The 24,461-nt window shown below is 50.3% G+C and overlaps 1 protein-coding gene across 2 annotated transcripts in view; it reads right to left on the reverse strand.

The window, feature by feature from the left end:
- MTMR12 (myotubularin related protein 12) overlaps positions 1-24,461 on the reverse strand; it is a 75,639-nt gene that overhangs the window by 42,448 nt on the left and 8,730 nt on the right. For both annotated transcript variants that reach the window (XM_075540902.1, XM_075540903.1), the window contains exon 2: positions 2,504-2,564. In XM_075540902.1, the coding sequence (XP_075397017.1) occupies positions 2,504-2,564 (61 nt within the window). The remainder of the gene's footprint in view (positions 1-2,503; positions 2,565-24,461) is intronic.

Genomic DNA, 24,461 nt, shown 5'->3' on the forward strand with positions numbered 1-24,461 from the left:
GGTGGCCTTTCCTGCAGGCAGCAGCGTTAGGCACAGAGGCTGGGATGGGAGGATGTGTGGGTGGGAAAAAGAGAGGCATGGGCGGAAAATGAAAGCTTAGTGTAAGTACTAAGCAGTGAACAATAAAAGGCTGATACTCCTCCAACAGATGCCCTCCCCACGCCGGTCTTGTTCTGGACAGCTCCTTCAATGCCTCCTGCCTGTACTTCTGGCTGAAACCTGACTTATTGAAAGTCTAACCAAGAAGCCTTTCATACAAAGACTATCAGAGGTCACCTGCTTTGGAATTTGTTTCCCATTGTTCAAGGGGCCAACGACATCTGGCTGAAGCTCTAAGGAAACAGCAGAAGATGGCCTGGTCACCAGATCACCCTCTAGAGAGACCATGAAGTTTGAAGAAAACAATGAAGTCAAGGCCTTATCGGTGGTTGAAATTGGTCCAGAAAGAGTGCGGGGCCCCTCCCTCCCCTCACCCCGTGCCCAGTCCAGCATAGGAAACGCCTGAGCAAGCTGTGTTCAGAGCAGGGCTCTGAATGGCTTCTTCCCAGTTCAGTCATGGTCACTGAAGCAGAACCAGACGGACCTGAATTTATGAAGAAGCATGGGTGAACCTGGTGGATAAGTGGAACAGAAAAAATGGGCCAATGTCCTGCTGGTAACTTGAGCTCCCTCTAAGAAAGCATGGAACATGTGCATGGTGAGCAGCAACCAATCTCAGCCAGAAACAACAGTGCCGCATTCAGAGAAGGCAGCAGAGCATCCGCTTGGAGCACGTGCCCCGTGCCACAGTCCTGCAGTCAGCCAGTCTCCGCACATCAGGCCCCGGTGGGCTGGACTCTGCCCCTTCTGACTCGCCCAGACCAGGCTGCAAGACCTAGGAATGTTCACATTCCATCTCCTGTTTGGATCTGTTCTGATTTCACTCTTTGGGTCACGAGTGAACTAGTTTTAATTGGTCCAAAGGCCTGATTTGAAGCTACTAACATGTAACAGTTTTAAAAGCGAGATTTGCTTCCAAACCAGGCAGGCCCTGTCTCTGGTGTCAATGTACAGAAGGTACATGCGGTCGCTATGACCGAATTCCCTGGGGAGACTAGGTAAGTAGGGCACATGGGCACCTTCTTAACAACGTGGGTGCACCACACCCACAACCCAGAGCTGTGGGGCTTGTGGCTGGACAAGACTTTAGTCTAGGAAACTGAGGTTCTGGGAAGTCACAGAAGCACTTAGAAGACACCTCAATGACAAAGGTAGACTATATGTACACCAGGATAAAGGATCCCTGGCAGTATACTGGTTATAAGTGGGGCTGCTAGCCGCAAGGTCAGCGGTGTGAAACCACCTGGCGCGTCTCAGGAAAATGACTAGGCTTCTGCTCCCATACAGATCTACAGCTCGAGCTGTCCCAGGAGAAACTGAGGACGCAAAGACTTGCGGCTCAGGAGGAAATTGTGCTTAAAATGAAAGTAAAAAAAAAGTTCCATCTCGGAAACCCACAGGGGCAGTTCTCCCCTGTCCTATAGGGCCACTCAGAGTCAGCACTGAACCAGCTCGATGGCACCGCGTTTGTGTTTTCAAGCTAGACAGAAAAGTCAGTTTCAAAGTCATTATTCCCACAGAAAGGCAAAACACAGTAGGCTATACAGAGGAAGGTTTAGGCTGTTCTATTTGACAGGAAAAGAACCTTTGAGATTTAAAAGGATTTTTTCAACAGTTTCAAGATCACAACAGTTTACCAAAGAAGGTGGAACTGTCAGAAGTTGGTGGATATTCTTAGTCTCCCAAGTCACAGGAGTTACATAAAAACTAGCAGAACGAGGCCCTCATTGCTTTGGAGTAATGGACCTTAAATGTCTTCCTGAGCTACTACTGGACTGAGGAAGAGAGAGTAGAAGAATGCAGCTCAAAGGAAATCTCTGTAGATAGAAATCGTCGCTGTGCCTCAGTCACAAATATGTGACTTAAGCTATAGTCACTTTCCTCCATTGCAGGAGTATCCACCCAATCTGGTGTCCTCATGATTGCTCCAGGCCAAGCCCTGGTGGCCCCAAGGCTAGTAAACCAGTACCCTCAGGTGAGAACACCCCTAAGGCTTGCCCTGAGATATTCAGGTAGCTTCATGCAAAGGCAGCTAAATGTGAGCACTGGGTATGCCAGAGAGGGCCTAGGGCTCAGGGGGAGGCTGGGCTAGTGCTGGTTTGAGACCTGAGGAAAAACTGGGGTTGGCGAGTAAGGCTACCTGAAAAGAGCTTCATTCCCTAGTGAAAGAGGTGCCTCTCTTTTCACCTGTGTAGAGGAGGGTGGATCCTAGAGGCATTCCTTGCAGATGTAATACCCAGGCGTAGTTAAGGAACGGAAGACCTAGATGCGGGTCTCCAACTCATGACTGTGGAACTACTCCTTGGGTGTAAAACAAAGGGTTTATATATAGCAATGGTAGGGATGAGGTCATTTATGGTGGCTTTGAATTGGACATGAGGTTTGATGCTAACTTGATGGTTACCTGGCAACAAGTGAAGAGTTACTTCCTTTTCTGTCACTTCTTTGTCGTTTGTGTGGATTTCCTAGAAGAGAAGAGCAAAAGGTGCTATTTTAAAGGGTCAAAAGAAATAACATAAAGCCATGCTTTCAGAGTGTGTTTGTTAGTTTAACTATATACTGGTAGTTACTTTAATTTTTAACTGAAGGAAAACCAAAAATTCCAACAAGTTAGAGACGTTAAATGTATTAATTTTATGTAGGACTGGCGCCTACTAGCCCCCACCTAATGGAACAGGATGAGGTATCACATCTGGAAATGGGACAGTGAACTAAAGTAATGGGGTGCACGAGCATAGAGCACACCACTCCCATTCTTCCTCCAGAATCAAGGGAAGGAAGCAAAGGAGAGCGTGCTCCTGAGAGAGAATGAACGCGGTAAAGCACTCGAAGGCACGAACAGAAAACAAGTATCATTTCAACACGATGCAGCGTTTAGTGGAGGCGGCTGTGAAAATCGCACATTGTCTGAAAGCACAAGACTGAGTGTCACACGGTGCATTCACTTCTAACAGGGATTTGGGACCAGGTTCTCAGGGAAAGCATCTTCGGCTACCTTATTTTAGGTTCAGTGTTTAAGGGACAGAATTGGCAATCTTCACCACATTAATGTGTACCTTTTATACTGACGATGAAAAGGCATTCAGTTGTATGGATCAGAACAAATTATGGATAACATTATGGGGAATGGGCATTCCAGAGCACTTAATTGTAAGCCTGTAGAACCTGGAAAAATCTGACTGAAAGGTGACATTCAAAGAAACTTGGGCACAGCAGAGGCAGGGAGAGACAGCCGCCGGTCTTAAGGCTGAAGGTGAAGACCACAGCTTTCTCAAAGCATCTGTTTGGGGCACAGGTCTTTCTGGGAGAGGGCTAACTTCCATCTGAAGAGATGTCCTCAAACCAAGCCCTTCTGAGGCCCTGGCTCTCAAGGGGGAGGGAGGGAGGAGGGAGTGGTGTCAACACATCTAGGGTGCCTGTGACCTGGTACAAACACTGGGGCCTGAGCACTCATCTGGAGAAACAGCGTGGCAATGCTCTGGGGGCTTATACCTAGCATCCAGACGCTTCCAATGCATTACCCAGCAGCCTCATGCATTATTCAGCAGTTTATGCAAGGCAGGGATCGGGTTACATATGGAAATTGTATGCGTGATTTGGTAATTTAAAAATTCTCACTGTTTGCATTTTCTTTCCCGTCATCTGTCACTGGCTATGAGCAAATCGGAAGAACAATGATTTTTGACAGCTTCTATCATCCTCTTCTGAGGAGGGCGAAACTATTCATTAAATCCAATCAAGTGTCAGACAACTTGACTGTGCCGGGAGCCAGCTCCGATGGAGGAGAAGTCGTGGATCCGGCAATGCCAGCATCACCAGGAGACGGGTGTTTATACGACCTGCCAGTAATTGCTGAAATGGTTAGTGGCAAAGGCTAATAGTTTTCTCTGTTTAAAGAGTCAAAAGGATTAACACAGAAGCCAAGCTTTTAGAATACACTCTAAAGCATTATTTACCATTCAGGTTTGTTTACTTGACAGAGTACTTCCTTCCCCCTGTAGGTTCTATAAACAAATCAATCAGGAGACACCTTTTAGAATTCTGCCCTCCCCCAATTCCAGCTCCCCCACCCTGCTGGGGTGTCCCACCCTCCCCAACTGAACTGCACATGGAAGGGATGGGTGTCCCACAACTGGCCGAGTGCTTTCTCTACCCCGTCAATGCAGCCCAGGAGCTACAAGGGCTGGCTGCTTAGACAACGTACTGTAAGTGGGTGGGGCCGATGAGGCGCAGGACACGGGGTACTGGGAGATAAGAGTCCAGGCACACAAGGGTCCAGGCCTGCACTCCAACCAGCTTCCCAGGGCTCCGTGAGCTCTAATCAGGCCCCCACCCGTGAGCTACACCAGTATCCTTATAACATTCCCTTGTGGAGATGCGTGAGTTACAGGGGGTTTCTGTCAACTCCCACCAAGGGGTCAACTGAATTGGCAGCCGAGCAAGCACAGATGACTGGTCATCTCCTTCAACACGTCACAGGACAATCCAGGGCCACAGGATCAAGAGCCGAGCCAGTAGCAGAGCCACCTCCTCACTGTCTTGGTTGTCAAGGAAGTGTCACATGCTGGACAGAGGGCAGCCACTGCCTCCGGTGTGTGGGATTTAGGAGGGGTAAGGATGTTTGACGTCACCAAGCAGGAAAGCCTCTGAGGATGTGCTTATTCGGTGAAGGAGCGCACCTCTGGAACCTCTCTGGGTGTAGAAAACAACCACTGCAACCACCCCACCCCACCCCAGGTAAAGTCAAAAGTGCTTTTACAAACAAACAACAATAACCAAAAAACCCGAAGATCATTCTTAGCCTTACTGCCTCCAAACATACACTGCATCGACAAGGGTAAGTCAAGAAGCACTGCTGCTAGGCTTCTGATGCATACGCGTACAGGCTGACGCTACACAGAGCATGCTGAAACACAGCTCTGTCACCAGTGGACGCTGGCAAGCAAGCTCTCTCAGTCTCTGCTGGGGTGGGTGGTGGTGGTGGTATTGAAACAGCGGCTTAAAATCTCGGGGAATCTGCTGAACTAGATCAACTCAACGCAGAGGTCAGCTCAGCGCCTGTGACAGCTGCTGTTTGGGATTCTAACAGGGTCATCTTGGTAAGTTTTTCAAAGGGCAGAAAAAGATCATGGAAGTTTATTATGAAGTTTTTTTTTAATTGGAAAAGGGCATTGGTGAGGGGGCAAAAAAAGGCGAGGAGCTTTGATCTGAGAAATATTTTTCTGCATCAGGACACCGCACCTGCTCCTGCTTCCAGGGGAGCACGAGCTATCCTATGAGAATTTCCCTGGGAACCTGACTCCGTCCACCATACAGCCCTGACCTCGTTCCCACAGATTCCTTTGTTGTCCAAACTCAGAGAACCCTGAAAAGCAGCATGGTGTGAGTCATCTCTCAAGGTCGTGGTGCCACGGAGTGATCATTTCACGGATGCGGGGGACGGGGGAGTCAAGAAGGAAGAAAGAGGTTTTGGAGTTGATTGCAACAATGATCGTGCAACTCTTCCTTGACAACTGAACCACTGAATTGCAAGGCATGTTTATTTTGGCTCAATAAAAACATTAAAAAAAACCCGTAATCTCACAATCTGAAGTTTTTATTTAATAATGTTCCTAGGATCTTGTAGCAATACTTTTTAACTCGGGGGGAGGAAGAGTGGGTCCTAAAAAGTGAAATCTCCAATTTCTGAATAAGCTCCCACTCAGAGTGCATGTCTTGTTCAGACTGTGATGGGCTTGAGGCAGCTAGGAAAGGCAGAAGAGGGGTGGTCTGGCCAGAAAGACCAAAGACCTGAGAAGAATCAGGTAGGGGTTCTAGACCAAAACTCCCAAAGGTCCAAACGTTTGTAAATGCTCACACCAGCTTCCACTCCGTACAACATCTGGAGTTTAAAAAGAAGTTCTTAGTTTAACTGCACACAACCTCGGGGCACATTCTAAGAGGCGGTACAGCTACAGGTGCCAAAACACAACTTGGTTTCATCTCAGCTGGCACCAAACTGCTCCAAGGGCATAGTACATAGACGTTTCCCCCTCAAAGTCGACCTATTTCTCTAAAATTGATGTTTCAAGCTCCTAGTTTTTTCCCACTGAAATGTAAAATTTGAAGGGGAATCATGAGTTTTCACTCTCAGATTAGGTGGGAATCCATCCATCTGTGCTTTAAAACACAACTTGCCTCTTGAAGCGGCTTCCATTCCTAAGGATAGTGCAGTGTCGATATTTAAAACCTGTTTCTCCCCACGTCCTTTCAAACTCGTAGGTACTACACACAAAAATAATTCAGACTCACATCCACACCCAAATCCCAGCTCATCATGTCCTATGCAAAATGGAAATAATAATTCCCAAAATGAAGGCTGTAAGAAAAGGCTGAGGGTCTGCCCCCATGGAGATTACAGCCAAGAAAACCCTACAGGGGTGGGGCAGCTCTGAGCCCGAACAGACAACCACAGCAACAACCAAGCCAACCTGTGTAAGTGCCTGCAAACACGCTCAGTCAACAGGAAATGCTGTGATTAGCGGACACTGTAGTAGCTGTACCTCATCCCGATGCTTTCCCTTAGCTCCTCCTTTCCTTTGGTGAGTATGCACAGATCTGAAACACACTTCTTAAAAGCTGCAATTATCCAAGATTCTATCGCATTAAGTACAATAATTTCTACTTCTCTTTCAGCCTGATCGCTATAGGAAAGCAAGGTGACTCGGCTCTCGATTCTGTCTGTGGACGGTGAACTCCTAAGACTAGCAACTTCCAAGTTGGCGCTGTGGTATCTCTGGGTGGTGTCCGCAGCTGCTAACTGGAGTCTGGAAGCTTGGGCTTCACCTAGAGGCATGTTGGAGAAGGCACTATGTACTTTGGGAAAATCGGCCTTCAAAACCCTGTAGATCGAGCACACTTCTGACACCCACGAGATCCCCGTCCCTGAGCTGGGGCAGACTCCACAGCACCGCGCTTCAAATGGGCTCTAATCCCATCACATCTGCCCGACCTCCAGGGGGCACAGGATGGCTCCCCCTCCACCTGGCCCCTAGTAATAGGACTCTGTTTTCTAGAAAGCCACAGTAGTTTGGGTCTGGCCATATTGTGGCTTCTCTTTTGCAGTAGAAAGTACTCTGGCCGCACTTCAACTAGTGGTTTGCTGACATGACCAAGGGCGAGGGGCTGCTCAGGCATGTCGTAGCAAAGAAAAGCTGTCTGCTGGCTGTTCTGAAAGGAGATCACGTTGCCTGAAGTTGGCAAATGGAGATTAAAAATCATCAAAATCCTTGAGTACTGGAGTTTAAGGAATCATGTTATATACTCAATGACTGCCACTCTCTCACCTCTCCTTTTAAAAATTTAAATATACGATTATGATTACCCAGCTTTCACACTACCACCACTCTTAACCACGTCGGCCGCCACTCCAATCAAAACATGCCAGTCCAGCTCTGCACATGGGGATTGTAAAGACATGCACCCCCAGAACGTTCTCACTGCATCTCTTCTTTTGGTTTGGTTTTGGAAGTTGTCTGTTTGGAGGGGTTGAAGGGCAGAGTGGAGATTCTCCTTGGCAACGGTCTCTTGTTACTTCCGCCTCGGTGTTCACAACTGCTTTTTCAACTCCGAGCGTAAAGCATTAATTACTAATGGTGGCAACTGAGATATAGTCAAATGCACATGGCCCTTGTAGCCATAAGTCCTCATGGGATACATTCTAATTTTGGACTCTGCCCGTGGCTCTCGTCCCAGTTTGGAGGGTGAGCTCTGTTACAGAATTAAGGTGGGGTTTGATCTTGACCTTAGTAAAGGGTGAAAACCAAGTCACACCCTCTGTTTTTTGGGGGGTGGGAGAAGAGGCATCTTTAAAGGCTCTTTTTTACCCAAGGGTGTGACTAAGCCACCACCCTGCAACCCAGCAATTTCCTCAGGGTACGGTCAGCAAAAACACCAAAACCGCTCCTCCATCCAAGCCACTCCTTGGTCTATAAGAGCCAGCTGGGGCACACAGAGAACCTCCAAGACCATTGGGAAGAGCACATCCAAGAGCTGTAGCTGAAGTGGCAGAGGTCACCGAGACCAGATGCACCTGACACTGTGACTCAGAGGAGCATTGCTAAGGCTGTGGGGTACCTTCTTCCCCTCACTTGACCCGAGACTATGGGACTGTGAGACAGAGCACCAGGTGAGCTGACTTCCCAGTTCCCAGAAACAGAAGTCAAGGAACCACATGGCTGGGAGACTTCACTGCTGGCCCAGATGAGGTGTTGCTGTGGAACCAGGACTGTATCCTTTCTGTTTAGTGACCTTGGCTTGGTTTGTGCTAACCTAACTTCCCTAATAAACCTCTTCGTCATGAGTAATCTCTGTGAGTTCTACATGGCCTTTGCAGTAGATTATCAAACCCAGTAGGTCTTGGGAGGAAGAGTTAGTGTTAGTGTCAGAATCAGGTAAAAGAGGCTGGAAGGAGAAGACATACCTGAGCCCGTGGCAGTAAGGAAGCCAGAGGAGGTCAGGTTAGTCCTGCCCCATGCCATTTACTATAGAAGCAGCATCTCAGTATTTTCAGTAACACTTTATATGTGCCAACCCCAGGCAAATAAGCAGAGCTGAACAGAGGGGTGAACAGGACTCCCTACCAGAGTGCAAAAATGGCCTTGTACTGCGTGTGCATGGTCCTAGATGTGGATCTCAAAGTGGGCTGTGCTGCAACACCAAGTGCCCTTAGGTCCGCCCTACTGAGTGCTGACTCGGGGCTGCTCTGAGTTGGAATCGACTCGGTGGCAGTGAGTGTGGTTTGGGGTTTACTCAGTGTTTGGAACATGTGTCAGCTATTCTCTTCGTGGGCTAATCTGCTGGGTGAGTGATTAAAAGCTGTCCAACTTGACCTTTACAATTGGATGAGAAAATGCAATCTCCTCCTTCAGCAACATTCCAAATTACCACATCATTGCTCAGAGGTCCCGCCTGGACTCTAGAAATCACAACTGTCCAATCTGTGGATGCCAAATATCTTTGTCCCACATTCCAAAGTGGGTAATTTCTAAGGCCAGCCTTTGTGAGACCGAGAGGTGAATAATAACAACCACTTGGTTAAGCCATACTTGCTGTCAGGCCTTGTTTAAATGGCTTGTACTAATTAACTCATGTAATTTGCACAGCAACCCTGGGAAATAGGGTTATTATACCTCCTATTATCTCCATTTTACAGGTGATAAAAGTAAGGTGGGCAGATGAAACAGCTTGCTTAAGACAGCTGGCCAGAGCAAGGCTACGGTGTAAGTCAAACTCTGGTTGGCCGCTGAGTCTGTGGCCTTAGGTGACGCTACACTGCCTCTCATGTGGAACGAAGGTAGAAAGGAAATTGAGGGTAGCATTCTCAGTGAATGGACCTGCCACACTTCGTGGCTAAGGATCAATATAAATCCAATCACTTGATATGTGAAGATGAACCAAACCTCCACTTTCCCACTTCTCAAGCATCTCTGACATCCGCTGGCCCTGCCGTGGCACTTCCTCTCTGCCCCTAACCCCCCAGAGCTGGGAGGGTGCTTATCAGACTGCCAACCATAATCTTGGGAGAGCCCCTGAGGCGGCCCTTACTTCTGACCTGCTGCAAACTCAAGCTTTTCCCTCTCCCCTCCCTTACAAGGGGCTGCTTTCAAGGCACCTTTTCTGGGGCACCCACGGTTCCCCTGTTGGCTTTCTTTGCTCCTTTGGATTCTATAATTTGCTTAGAATGACTTACGAGAACTCAGAGAGTTCTTTAGTACGATTACAGATTTACTACAGCAAAAGGATACAAAGTAGGATCATCATAAGATTGCCATACACAATTTAATTATCACGAGTCCTTCATAAACAAATGGTCTGTTTGCTGGGTTTAGAAATTTAATGATAACATTATTAAACTGTAGTAAAAGGTTATGAAAGAAAAAAAGCTAAAGGTGGAAACAAAGGGGGGCTCTGAGAAGATTCCGACATTCCATCTTTCCCCCTCACCACACCCATCAGGAAGCTCATAGGGTCTCCATGTTCACGTTTCTTGGCTTTAATCATTACACAGACAACACTGAGGCTTCCTGGCACAATCAGGGCAAGCTAAACCACGCCTCCCGAGGCTAGCTTCCCTCAAATAGTTGATCTGCTAGTCTGGCCAGCCCTCACTCAGTAGCACAAATGCCCAGGTGTGACGTGGAAGGAGGACACTCAACCTAGCCCCATCGCCCCGCTTCATGCCACATATAAATGACTGGCTGAAAGCCAAACGGCAGTTCAAATCGTCTCCTCTGATGACTTCCTCCTCCAGAGGTCCTCTGAGGCCTAAGTCTCGACTGTCATCCCGACCGGTCCCTAAGAGTTCCCTGTACATCTGAGACACCACCCTCCAGGACACCCACTGACCATGACCAGCCCCGCTGTGCGCAGACAGGGCAATTCTGTGCTTCCATCTAGTCTTCCTAAGAGAACCCCCTCCCCCGCCTACATTCTCTTATCCTTTACACTGCATTCACTCCATCACCAAATTCTCCCAGTCTTGCCCAATAAATATGTGTATCTAGACTCCATCCTCCTTTCTTATTGCCACCAGCACCGCCCGAGGCCCAGGCTGGCTCCCCTCACACTGTGAAGCGTTTGCAGTTGCTTTCCTTTGTCTCCCTGACTCTGACCCTAACGCAAAGCAGGCAAGGTCTTTCCAGAACATGGCCTGCTCTCAACTATTCATAGGTGAAGACAAGGCCTTGCCACAGCTCAGGAGCTTCTGATAGCGGGGCTTGGGCTGCTTCCTTCCACTTGGTCACACTGCCATCTTCCTTCAGCCTCCCATGGCTGCGCTCCTGAGTTACAACGCATATCCCCTCCCTCTGGGCTCCCTGAAGCTGTGTGTCCATCAGAACTCAGGTCAGGGGTCATTTCCTCAAGGAACCTCCTCTGACTTCCCTATTACAAAGCCCCAGATGCTCGACGTCTCTCCCCCTGCTAGCCTTGTCACAGTGGGAGCCTCGTGCTGTTCAGATAATTACTGTTTAACATCTGCCTTCCCTCCCAGTGGAGATGTGCTCCCAGGACGAGGACGTGCTTTGCGTGTGGCGCCCCTGTATATCCCTAAAAGGAGCTCTGGTGGCACAGTGGTTATGCGTTGGGCTGCAAGGTTCACAGTTCAAAGCCTCCATGGGAAGAGCTAGGGTCTCCGAAACTCACAGGGCAGTTCTACCAGGTCCTGTGGGTCGCCACGAGGCAGCAATGACTCAAGGGCGGTGAGTTTGGGGTGGTTTTTTGTTGTTAATCTCCAGAATCCAACACAGGCTTTTGTGCATCATAAATGCTCAGGAGATCTTGGTTGAGTGAGTGGACGGATGGCTTTAAGTAGTGAGAGATTTTAAAGTGTGTCACACTCTCATGCACGTTTCATTTCCTAACCAGGGGCCAGAGAAACAGATGAGCTATTAAGATACAATACACGGACGGGCCTGAGTACTGATATAGTTAACTTGATACGTCGGTGCTCTGGTCGCACAGGAAAGAAAGCACAGGCAAAACAGCGCCTCCGGTCGAAGACTGCTGTGGTTACGCTACTTCTCCAGAAAGATCAGAAACCCGCTGCCTGCCCTTAAGAACTGCAGGAGGGGCACAGCCATAGTCGGGCCTGGCACTGTCCTGGGCACTGCTCCCCGAGTTCAGCGACAACTGCATCTACACGAACGGGCAAGGGGAGCTTCTGGGACCTTCGTCCCTCCTGCCCAAGTCCCCCTGACCCTGTGCTCCTTCTGCCCCACCACCCGCCAGCTCTGACACTCCCTGCCCAGCTGCCGAGTCACAAATGGTGGCACTCTTTACTGCCACAGCTGTGAAACGTGAGATGCTCAAATTCCTCGCTGACCCCACTTGAAGCTCCTGTTCAGTGGGCGGAGTAGAAGGCAGAAAAGACAGGGCTCTTCCATGAGCAGGCAGAGCTGATCCTGAGTTACACTGACAGAGGTCCGCAACTCTTGCAAGACTTGAAGATGGATGCAGTCCACGTCGTGAGCAAGTCCGAGCTGTGCACCAGCATCAGCTGCACGTGGCCTGTGTGCTTTGTGCAGCGGCAACTTACTCGGCTCAGCTCCCGTCCGCTCAAGGCTGGCCGCTCTGGCACAAGACAGTGACAAATGGTGCTGGCAGCATGTCCACGGTTTCAAACCTAGGGCATTTCCCTCATGCCGTGAAGCCAGTGCAAGCAATGGCAATCAACAGGGGAGGGTTGGATTTCTTCTTCAATCCCTTTCTTTCAAAGTTGACGCCTACGTATGGCTACTTTTTTTGGTTTTTGTTTTCATGTAAAAAGAGAACAAGAGCTGGAATAATCAGAGCAAAAGGAGCCTGTCTCTGCAGGCTCCCCTGGGAACATCCAGGATTCCGGGGCCCGGCAGAGCTGCCTCTGAGAATCCTCCCCGACGGCAAGCCAGAAGCACCTCCTATGCATGCGAGAAGATGGGAGATCAAGGTGGGAGAACTGGGGCCCCCTGGAGACACACCTGCTGGAACCCACACGGCAGAGCTGGCCCTGCCCCAGGAGTGCTGCTGACTCTCCCCCACCCCCTCTTCTCAGAACTGTGCTTCGGGGAAGGCAGGCAGCCAGTGAGCCAGCACTTGAAGCGCATGTGTGGCTGCTGGAAGCTCCAACATGACCGTTTCCACAAACAGCTCCCGAGTGTCCAAAGCACCAAGTGCTGGGAATGCAGCGCTAAGTGAGCACAAAAGTGTTGTTCTCATAGAATTCACATAAACAAGTAAATAAATAGCTAGGCGGCTGGGGCTGTGTGTCCCACTGTGTCAGTTCTGACAGTGCCCCTACCAGACAGCAGAACTGCCCCACAGGGTTTCCCAGGCTGCAGGTCCTCATGGGAGCAGGTCACCAGCTCTTTCCTCCTGCAGGGCCACTGGCGCATTTGAACCTCCCACCGTTCAATGCGGCAGTCGGGTGCATAACCCTTGTACCACCAGAGCTCCTTAAAAAAACAAAACAAAAAGAGACATCTCTGTGTGCAATGTCTCACCCACTGCCAACTACCTCAAGGATTCTCATTTTAGAAACCAGGAAAACGAGAGGAGGCAAGGTTTAGTGACAGAGGAGAGTCAAGCCTCGGCTTCCCTGGTGACCACATCTGGTTTTCACATGTTTTCTCTACTTACCTGTGCCATCCCTGACGCTGCCTCACCAAGTGAACACTGTCCGCACTCCCAGGGCACGTGCTACATGCTATGCTAGAAGGACGGCACCCTGGGGACATCTGCTCTGTCCCCTGAGCGGAGAGCTCTTCCGATGCACTTCCCCACTGCCTCTGGACCGGGGGTATAATCTGATAGCGCCCCGATCGCCAATCCTGCAACTCTCCCCAGAGCTTCCACCCAGACGCCTGACAAGTCTCCAGCGCTGAGACATCCGTAGGTCCTTCAAATTCACGTTTCGAAAACAAGTTCAGCCTTTCCTTTTTGTCCCTCACCAAACCGGCTCATCCGCCCTGAGATTGTGCGGATGGTCCGCTCATAAACCCACGCACCCTTCCAGGGAGCCAGGAACTAACCAGAGCCCTAGGAGCTCCTCTCAGCTACTTCCTGTCTCAAAAAGCAAAAAAGAATAAAACAAAACTAAAAACAACGTATGCTCTCGGACACCCTATCTGCTCCATCTTACCAACAGCCCCAGGGTCTGCCGCTCCTCCCCACCTTCTTCTGTCCATTCCTATTGCTACTGGCCCGTCCCCTCACCTCACACACGCCTCGAAGTACTGGTCCTATGCCCAGTCTTGTCTCATCCCTGTGCACACAGTCCATGCCCCTGGGGAACTTGCTTGGCACCATCCTTCCTCCCCCAGAATGGTCAGGTGTGCTTCCTTGGCCCTCCAATGCACCCTCCGTCTGAGCTTCGAAGGTGGCACTGCAGCAGACGTGTACAAAATACCCCTTGGCCGTCCTCTGACCCATGGCACAGGCTGAGGGATGAAGCTGTACCTGCATGCACTCTTTAGCCAGTCTCTAGCATGTAATTCCTAAGAGGTAGTAAATATTCTACTGAAAGAATGAAAAATGGAAACATCATACAAAGAAATAAGCAATTCTTGATACTAGTATGTTGTTTAATCCTAGACATAGTTCTAGAATTAATAATAATCCCAGACATAACACTAGACACAGGGGTAGGGGATGCCAATGAGACATAGTTCTTGAGTACAGATGCAGTTCTATTAAAAATATGCACATGATTAGGACCAGGTTGTACAAATGGTATGGGGGTGGCACACAGCCCCCTCTGACTTCACAAGAGAATCAACTCAACATCGGCCTGAGCCTGCTTCCTCTGACGTGGAGTCTGACAGGCCCAACCCTCCATCCTTCCTGACCACTGACACCAGTCAGCCCTCCCGCAGCACTTTTCTCAGCTACTTCACTGCAATGCCACACGGAACTGACAGGCAATCCTCATCATGTCCAGGGGGTTTATTAAGGAGATTAAGAGGGTACTATTTAGGATCAGAAATGCTCAGGACACCGTTTTTCTAGTCAGTAATGTATCCTCTCAGCTGCACTTGCAGGCACACCTGTCTTTGACTCTCAGGCTTTACCTTGCTCAGAGGTGTTACAAAGCACCTTTAGCACTGTTGCTAAAGGCCCAGAGAGCAGGACACCCGGCCAGAAACCTCAGCCTAGGGCACTCAGCTCCACTCTGTGGTCAGCAAATTAAGTGGCTCCCCCAATTAAGTGCCCGGAAAGCATCCCACTCCACAAGTGAGCCTCCTGAAGGCACGCAGTTTTCTTGGCCAGTGAGCCATGAAAGCCACCGCTCCGTCTCCTGCTCTTGGTACTTCTCTGCTGTCACAGCTGTTTCCATGAGTTCAGCTTGCAGGCACTGCGGGATCCAAAGGACACGCACCACTCCCGACTTCTTTTTTGAGTCTGGGATTCCTGCTTCAGAGATGGCTCCTTTCATACAAAGTGGGATGGCAAAACTGACCGAACCCCATGTTAGAGTTCCATGTGTTTACAACCACAACCAATCCCGTTAACCACGCACAACTAAATCCTATCACCCTTCTCAGCATCTCCTCCACCCTCTCTTATCAGACCCCTTAGGACAAGAGAAAATACACCCAACCTGTGCGGGCCCACCCAGTAGTAGTCTGGTGGGCGTCACAAAAGACTTGGCTGGCACAGCACATCAAATGCATCACCGCACCACATAAGCACTACCTGAACACTGCCTTCTCTCAGAGGGCTTTCTGAAAGTCACTCTGGTCCCATCCTGAACACTCAGAGACTCGCTGCTGTTGAGTCCATGCCAATTCACAGTGACCTTATAGGACAGGGTAGGAATGCCCCTGTAAGTTTCCAAGACTGTCACTCCTTTTTTTTTTTAAGTATACAATTAGTATACAAGGTTACAGATTGTAGTATGCAAGAAAGTAAACAATTCTTATAAGAATTTTAAAACACTGATAAAAATGTTAAATAACACCTGACAAAAATAATACAACTTATTAAGATGTTTCCATATTACTTCTTGATTGGCATCCTCACTTGCAATGTTTTTTGCATTTATCCAAACATCGTCAGCTGTGTGCTTTATTCTTAACCATCTTTCACTGTAGGAGGAGGAGATCATTCTTTTTTATTATTTTTGCTTTTTAAATAATTTTATTGGGGGCTTGTACAACTCTTATCACAATACATACATACATTGTGTCAAGCACATTTGTACATTTGTTGCCATCATTATTCTCAAAACATTTGCTTTCTACTTGAGCCCTCCGTATCAGCTCCTCACCACCCTCACCCTTGAGAATTTGTAAATTGTTATTATTCATGTCTTACTATGTCCGACGTCTCCCTTCACCCACTTTTCTGTTGTCTGCCCCCCCCAGGTCGGGGGTTATATGTAGATCCTTGTGAAAGCTTCCCCCTTTCTACCTCACCTTCCCCTTACCCTCATGGTATTGCTACTTTCATTATTGGTCCTGAGGAGTTTTTCTGTCCTGGATTCCCTGTTTTCAGAAAACCTTGTCTTTCTCCCGCAGAAGGGCTGCTGGTTTTGAACTACTGACCTGGCAGTTAGCAGCCTCACTCTGGGGCATATGCAAAATCAGTCTGTACCTCTGAAACCTTATCACTGAGGAAGCAGACCACGCGATGAATCCCTCAGTCACGTATCTGCCTGTAGAGAGCTAGAAACCGAAAGAGTTTGTTTCCTACAGCGGACCCCCAGGCTCCAGCTCCAGGCTAGACAGCCTCACTGCTGTCAGTCAGCACCAGCCTGACGAGCAGGCTGGTTCCTCCAGCCTCAGAGCTCACATTGCAAGACAGCCAACTGCTCTCTTCTGCTCAGCACACCACCCTGGCCCTGGCAGTGTCGAGGAACTACCACTCCGACAGCAGGCTGAGTAGCAGCACGCGATGGTCAGCCTCAAGGTAAGCAGAGGTGTTTCAGGGCTGTGCCAGGCACTCATTATGCACACACTTTCCCAGCCCCAGTAAGTGTTCATTTCACGGGGCCGGCTGGGACTCCTACTGACTTTTCACACGAATCAGCTGCTATCCTCAGAAAAACCTGTCCGACTCCTTAGACCCTGGTGACGCAAATGATTAATGTCAACTAATCATTTAGTCAGCTACCTTGGCTGCTAACTGAAAAGAAAGAGATCTGAGGTCACTCACAGGTGCCCAGGAGGAAAACCCTGCAATCTACTTCTGGAAAAGCAACCCTTGGAAACACCCTGGGATGGCTATAAGGTGGAGTCAACTCAGAGCACCTGGGAGAGGCAAAACTTCTCTAACAGTGCAGGGAACGTGACTTATTTACCGTGGGGCTTCTGACCTTCTCCTGAGTGGGCCTGGCTAAGAAGGTGGGTGGGATGGGATTCATCTGTGAGTAATTAGCAGCAGGCTCGATTGTGATCACCAACCTGCTGGGTTAAAATGAGCCTTCTGAGAAGCAAGGGGGTGTGATCTCATTTCCAGTAAGAGCCAGAAGTGTAGCATGTCCTCTGGACCCAAGATCCCTGCAGATCCTCCTGGATCCAGAAGACAGCTGTGGTGTTGAAGGAACAGCAGCAGAACCAAGAGACTTCCCAACTCATGGTCCAGGTAAAGGTTCTGGATAGGAGGCTGGCTTGTTGGGTGGGATGGTGGGAGCTGGGAGCAGGGTTTGCTGACCCTTGATGCCGGAGCAGAATGCCTTCGGGTTGAGGCTTACAGCGGAGTGGCATGCCCTTTGGACATTTATTAGCATCTCTGGAGGAACTGTGGCATGTTATGACAGAACATCTGTAGCCTGAGTTTTTTCATCTGCATTGTAACTTAAGAAACCTTGTAATCATGAGCATTTTCTGTGGGTTCTGCGCAGCCATTGCAATCAGTAGCCCTGGTAGCAGAGTGGGTTTGCTAACCACCCAATCAACAGTTTGAAACCACTAGTTGTTCCATGACAGAAAGAAGTGAAGAAACCCACAGGGGCAGGTCTACCCTATCCTATAGGGTCGCCATGAGTCCAGGCAGTGAGTTTGAGATGATAGAGTCAGAGAGTGCTGTTGGAGACAGGGCACAGACACACAAGAGTATGATGTGGCGAAGTGGTTTCTCTGTGTCTGCTCTCAGGTCCCAGCTCATTTGCCTTGACCACAATCTGACAGGGTATATTTGCAGAGAAGCGCCAAGGCCAAGTGGTGTCTGAGTGTGCCCAGGCTCACATGGCTCAAGAAACATGTTCAGAGCTGACACCATGTCTATGACTCTTGCATCTTAGAAACTTGTACAACAGACTTACGATATAATTCACATACTATATGCTTTACCCATTTAAAATGTATAAGAAAAATTTGTGTGTATGTGTGTGTTTAGGATAGCCACAGAAGTGTACAACCTTCAACACAGCTCATTTTAGAACCTTTCATCACCCCAAAAAGCAACCCCATTCCCTCTAGCCATCATTCCCCCTGCCCCCTTCCAGCACGAACAGATCTAACTAAAGCACAAAGGAACAGAACACTGTCCCACTCCCAGGAGCCCTGCAGAACTTGGGAAGTACTAAGTCTACTGGAGCAGCAGCCTCCTCTTTCTCCCGAGAAGCGGCTGGTGGGTTTAAGCTGGGGACCTGTGGCTAGCAGTGTCATCTCACCAGCAGTACACCTCCAGGGTTCCTGCCACTGAGCTAATGCCGACTCTGTCCCACCAGGCAGGACAGAACTGCCCCTTTGAGTTTCCAGGACTGTAACTGTTGACAGGAGTAGAAAGCCCCTTCCTTCTGAGAGGAACAGCTGCTACAAGACACCAGGGCTCCCCTCAACCACCAATCCTAGTCCTTTTTCCTGTTACAAAACATAGGACCTCAAATGGGCCTTCAATCATAATCCACCTCAGGACAGGGAAGCGGGCAACACTCTGACGATGCACTGCCCTATCAGCTAAAGTTGGTAAAGTGGAGGGGCAGCAAAAATGAGGAAGACCCTGCGCCAGACGGCATGACACAGTGGCTGCAACAATTGGCTCAAACATAACCATTGTGTGGATGGCACAGGACCAGGCAGTGTCGAAGGCACCTGCCAATACCAGCTATGTGATGCTTACGAGTGAGCTCCGCCTAACCCTTCCTACCACATGCAGGCGCACCGGTAACCACTCTTCCCCTGACCGTGGGCTTGTTTTGTTGTTAGAGGTGGCACACTGCCACTCACTAAGACGCAGACACTCCCCCCCCCCCCGAGGGTCCTCCCTTTGGACAGCTCATCGTGGGCTGCAGGGCAGTGAAAGCGTTACTCACCCCGTGCTTCTCGGCATTCTGGCCGGGCCCTTGCAAGGCTTCCAAATAATCCAGACACCTTATCAAGCTCTCCTGAGTAAGACTCTTACACTGGAGAGAGTGGGAAGACCGGCATGCCAATGCTAAGCTCCCAAACTCAACAGACAGGACTTCACCCAAGTTAACAGACTGGGTTCTCAGAGGCTCATGCGTGAGCCACGTCCCGCCCCACACACAGGATCTTTGTGGAACCCAGAGCAGGAGCGGGCTGGGTGGAATCACTGGGAAACGGCTGACTTCGTGCACGCAGGGCAGGAGTTTAAGAAAGTGCTATGGTGACAGTTATGAAAACACAGCACTTGATACTGAAGCACCAGGCCCTTGAGTTGGCGCCCACAGCAGGACCGCCCTGAGCCCCGGCTCTCGGCCTCACAGCGAATGGATGGCACTGTGCCAGGGGCCGCCGTGGCCCAGGCCGCAAGCATCTCACAACTGGGAGAGCGACGGTGTACAGGCTTGGTGGTGTCATGTGTTGGGCTGCTAAGCACAAGGTGAGCGGCGCGAACCCACCAGCGGCTCCTCGGGAGAAAGAGGAGGGTTTCTGCTCCCAGAGCACGAGTCTTGGAAACCCACAGCAACTGGCCCTGTCCTAGAGGGTCGCAATGAACTGGCATCGACTCGCCGGCAGTGAGTCTGTTTTCTGGATCCAATGAGGCAGAGATGAAATGTTCCCCTATACCAGTAACAACTCGGAGCTGCCGTATGAGAATTGTCCCACCCGTCTCTGTGTCTTGCTGGAAGCAGCTGGGCTGTTCATTTCATTCGGTAAGCCCCTGAGTTTAATAAAACAATGTCTCAGGTTGGGTCCAGTAGGAAGCTGCCCCATGAAGATACATCTACAGCAGCAAGCACACCTGCAGCTACTGGGGCAGTTCCTCTCGGAGCCCCACAGGGGGCCCAGACCCGCCCTCACCTGCTCCCCAGCTTGCCTCGGGAGACCACTTGTCACAGGATGTGGGGCTAGTCCACAGATGCTGCCCATCATTAACCTGACCTTCCTCTTCCTGATAAGCTGCCTCTTTCAAATTCTTTTTCCTCCAGGGAAAGCATCCCATCACCACAGGTGAGCATTGGTTATGACCAGACCTGGCCCCCTGAAAGGACAGACACCTTGGAACAAGAGGACTTTGGTCAAGGGACAAGTCACCGGAAAGACGTCACCTAACCAACTCTGAAACTATGTGAAAGCAAGGGGCCCAATAAACCACATGCATAATCACAACTGACTGTGAAATCTGTTACATGTTCACAAGCTCCCCCACCCCATGTACTTCCTGATATACAGGATAGAACTGGAAACCCCCTTCTTCTAGGCGCTTGCCTTGGTAACTCCAGTCCTGGCTGGATCCTTACTTGATCAATCAAAATAAAACTTTCCTCTTAAAAAACAAGGATGCAAGATAAGATAAAATAATAATTTATAAACTATAAAGGGTTCATGGGGGAGGAGGAGGGGAAAAAAAGGAAAATGAGCTGATTCCAGGAACCCAAGTGGAAGGCGAATTTTGAGAATAACGAGGGCAACGAATGTATAAGGGTGCTTTACTCAACTGATGTATGTACGGATTGTGGTAAGAGTTGTATGAGCCCCAATAAAATGATTTATTTAAAAAAAACAAGGATGCAGAGCTGCATCTGGACAGTTGTCTCTCAGACAAAAAGCAAGGGCGTAGGCCAGGGAGGAGGTAAGACTCTGGGGGGGGGGGGGGGCAGAGACTGAGAGTCAAGAGACTGAGATCTTAGATGGCGCCCCACTGAGCACTTCACGCCCTTCGGACGCTCTGTCATGTTGGACCCCTGAATAACTGCACATGCTAAAACAGCAGTTCCCAATGGGGCAGGGGACGGGGGAATAAAGTCAGTTCCCTGAAATGTCTTGTAAACTCACAGGGGCAGTTCCATCCTGTCCTATAAGGTTATGGACTAGAGGGCTTGCTAGTTTCCTTCTACAGGTGCCTCCTGCCTCCCAACCCACCAGCAGCTCTGAGTTTCTAAAGTCAGACTTGGCTTGGTGTTTTAAAAAGTTCCCATGAGCCACTGCTTGAAAGCGAACTATGCCTTAGACAAACATGCTGCAAGCACCCACCAGCTCCCGCTCTTCCCACAGATGCGGAAACATGCCCCCACTGAACCCAAACTCCTCTGAAGCTCCAAGGTAACCTCCTTCCAACACAACCACAGCCTGGGGTGAGGGGTGTCTGGAAAGCTGGGTTAAGGCTTGCATGGGTGAGAGGGAGCGGCGATGGGGTGGGGTCTTAGAAGGGGAAAACGTAATGAGACTGTTGAGTGCGAGGAGGCTGGTGGTGGTGGGCAGAGAGGCGGTGCACAGTCATGTTAAACTCTTGTGGTCCCAGGCAGAGAGGAAGGGATAGGCAGAGAGGCTGTTAGTGGAAATGAGACCATCAAAGGCCACCACAAGGGTCACCGGTTTGCAGGATGGGGAACTAGAGAAATACGGGAGAGCCCTAGTGGCATAGTGGGTTCCTAGCTGGGATGCTAACCGCAAGGTCAGCTGTTCAAATCCATCAGACGCTCCTCAGGAGAAGGATGAGGCTTTTTGCTCCTGTAAAGATTCAATGCTTCAGAATCTCAAAAGGGCAGTTCTACTCTGTCCTAGACTCAGCTGGGTAGCAGTGAGCTGGGAGGACTGGAGGAGGGAGATGGAAGCTGAGCGGAGCTGCCGGCATCAATCACGACAGCATGTCACACGCTAACATATAACAGGAGCCCTGTGGGGAGGGGAGGCAGTGTTACAGGGCGGCAGAAAGGATACTTGCCCATCACCTCCTAGGAATAAAAACAAACAAAAAAAATTGGCAGCAAGGAGACCCTGGGGACAGGTGGGAAAGGTACCCATTGGAGCTGGAAGGCATGCCAGCTCCAGGCACTACGCCAGATCTATGCTGGGCAGGGTCACAGTTCAAATCTCTTGCCTCCACTGAAACTGGCACTGGGGACACACCACCCATACTGTTTCTGCAGTGAGGAGTAACAGCAACTACAACTATTGACATTTAATAATTAAATTAATTGAATTAAAAGTTTCCATAAACTGCCACACCTAAGATTAACCAGCAGCCGATGAGCCTAGTGCTATTATTGATCCCATTTCACAGGTTGGGAAACCGAGGCTCAGTGAATTAAACACTCAGGCCAAATAACACAGCACAGAGCCTAGGTGGGGTAGTGGGTTACTGGTTGGGCTGCTTACCTCAAGGTTAGCAGTTTGAAGCTACCAGCTGCTACTTGGGAGAAATAAGGGGCTTTCTAACTCCCGTAAAGAAAAGACCTATAGTCTCGGAAGCCCACCGGGACCGTTCTACCCTGTTCTAGTGGGTCACTATGAGTTGGCATCAACTCACTGGCAGTGAGTTTGGTTGTTTTTGGTTTACAGCAAAGCTGAGTGGCTCTGAGGTCAAGCCCTTGACCACCCATTAAATAGACAGTAAAGAGGGTGGCCGTGGGTGTGTCCCAGGGCCACTAGAAAGTGCTCGATGGTAGCGCCTGATCTGTCGTCATCTCATAATTGAAGCTCACGGAGGTGGAGGTGTGAGACAGCAGCTGTGGGAACACATGGCCCTGCCCCCCGCCCCCGCACTGCCAGACACACCCAGTGAGCTGTCACTGGGGAGACTGGGTCAGCCTGCAGCCCCGGGCTAGCAGGAAGGCAAGGAGACTCCAGCTGGAATTCCAGCCTGGCCTAATACAAGAGTGGACATTCTCAAAGAATTCTAGAAATAATCCTACATATCTTGGCAACGCACCCTGGACCTGGTCTTCAGAACCTCTCTTCCGTCTTCATGCCCACACCCAATGTGACAGATGGTGGCAGATGCTCCCACCACCCAGACCCAACATGCCTGTGAGCCACTTCCATGGCCCCTCTGGCCTGCGGTCCTTCCTGGCCCTCCTGTCCATTTTCTTGCTGACCTCTTCGAGTCCTGCACAGCTGCCCCAGGGGTGGGTGCCTTCCTCTGTGCGCCCACAATGTGTACCAGGGCCCCCACGCACCACCGCCACCTGTTCTCCCACATTCCGTCTCCCAACGTCTTCACCTTCAAACGCCCAACTGTAACACGGGGCAGGTACGTGATGCTTCTAGGTCAGGCCTCGCAACCTAACACAGCAGCAAGCTGGGAGCAGACCTGCCACGCTGCTGGCCCTGAGCTGGTACCCAGGGCCTTTCCTCTCACTCCAAACAGGTCTGAAGGGAAGATGCGTGTCCACAGGCTAGTAAGACCCCAAACCAAACTCGCTGCTATTGAGTCAATGGGGATTCATAGCTACCCTTTAGGTTACAGAGGTAAACAGTGTGTCCCAGATAGGTGAAGTCGCATGTGTAGGAAAACCCTCCAGCAGCTGAGGCTGGATCTGGACCCTTTAGGATGGATCCATCTCTGCCCCACTATGCCACCTCATGGCACTGCAGCCAGATGAAGCACTGAGACAGTCATTGCATCTGCCGGCATGCCTCCCAGTTACGGCCATCCAAGCCTTCTTTACACAGCAGACAGCGAGGTCATTACAGAAAGAAAAGGCCTGCTGCCTCTTTTCTCCACCCTGGAGCCCGGTGGTGCAGTGGTTACCCACTGGGCTGCTAACAGAAGGGCCAGCACTGGGAGGCCACCAGCTGCCCCTCAGGAGGAAGGCGAGGCTCTCTGCTCTACAGGCTCACTCAGTCGGCGTGACTTGGTGGCGGGTTGGTCCGGCTAAGGCAAATGAAACTGGAGCAAAACAAAGCACATGTCAAGGTTTGGTGTGGGGGACAGACAGATGCCAAGGAGGCAGACGTGTTGCAATGTGAGGTGGCGCAGAGTGAGTGCAAATTCACAGCCACCCAACCCACAAACAAAACCCTGGTAATGCACCATCCCTGTAATTGTTATGTTTGAGCCCGCTGTTGCAGCTACTGGGTCAATCTATGTTGTCGAGGGTCTTCCTCTATTCTGCTGGGTGAGGAAAGGGTTGGGTGGGTGGGGGTGGCAAACAGACCGTGCTTAGGGTAACAGCTCAGGAGGCTCTGGGGGAATACAAGAGAAGTACTTCCTGATGACACACAACCCACCCACAGGATCAGGGCCCCAGCATCAGATTCTGCAAGTGCTAGGTTGTCGCCACCACTGCCTGGCTTGTGCCCCGGCGGGAGCGAGGAAGAGAGTTCATTACTTCTCGCTGAAGGGAGCTACTGCGGGCTGGTGCCAAGGGACTGAAGCCAAAGGGGAGTTCCGTGTCAAGTCTGGAGAAAGGAGAGGGACACGGACACGACTGTCGGAACACTGGCTCCCTGCCTTCAAGGCCTTCTCAGGTATTTCAGGGTCCTCCTGGAAAACAAACACCCAAATGGCGCTGGCCACAGTCTCCGGGCCGTGACTGGCGATCTGTCACTTAAAAACGGCTCGCCACTGCTGCCAGTGGGGCTGCTCGCTGCCCGCACAAAAGCCCCTGCTCCCTGTCCAGCGAGCAACGGAAGGCTCCAAAGGCCACCTCTCAACAGTGCCCGCCAGCCAGGCTGACGAGGGGCAACAGAGCAGTACTGACTGCAGCGGTTAAG

The sequence above is a fragment of the Tenrec ecaudatus genome, chromosome 2 (assembly GCF_050624435.1).
Source record: "Tenrec ecaudatus isolate mTenEca1 chromosome 2, mTenEca1.hap1, whole genome shotgun sequence".
In the NCBI taxonomy this organism is placed as follows: domain Eukaryota; kingdom Metazoa; phylum Chordata; class Mammalia; order Afrosoricida; family Tenrecidae; genus Tenrec; species Tenrec ecaudatus.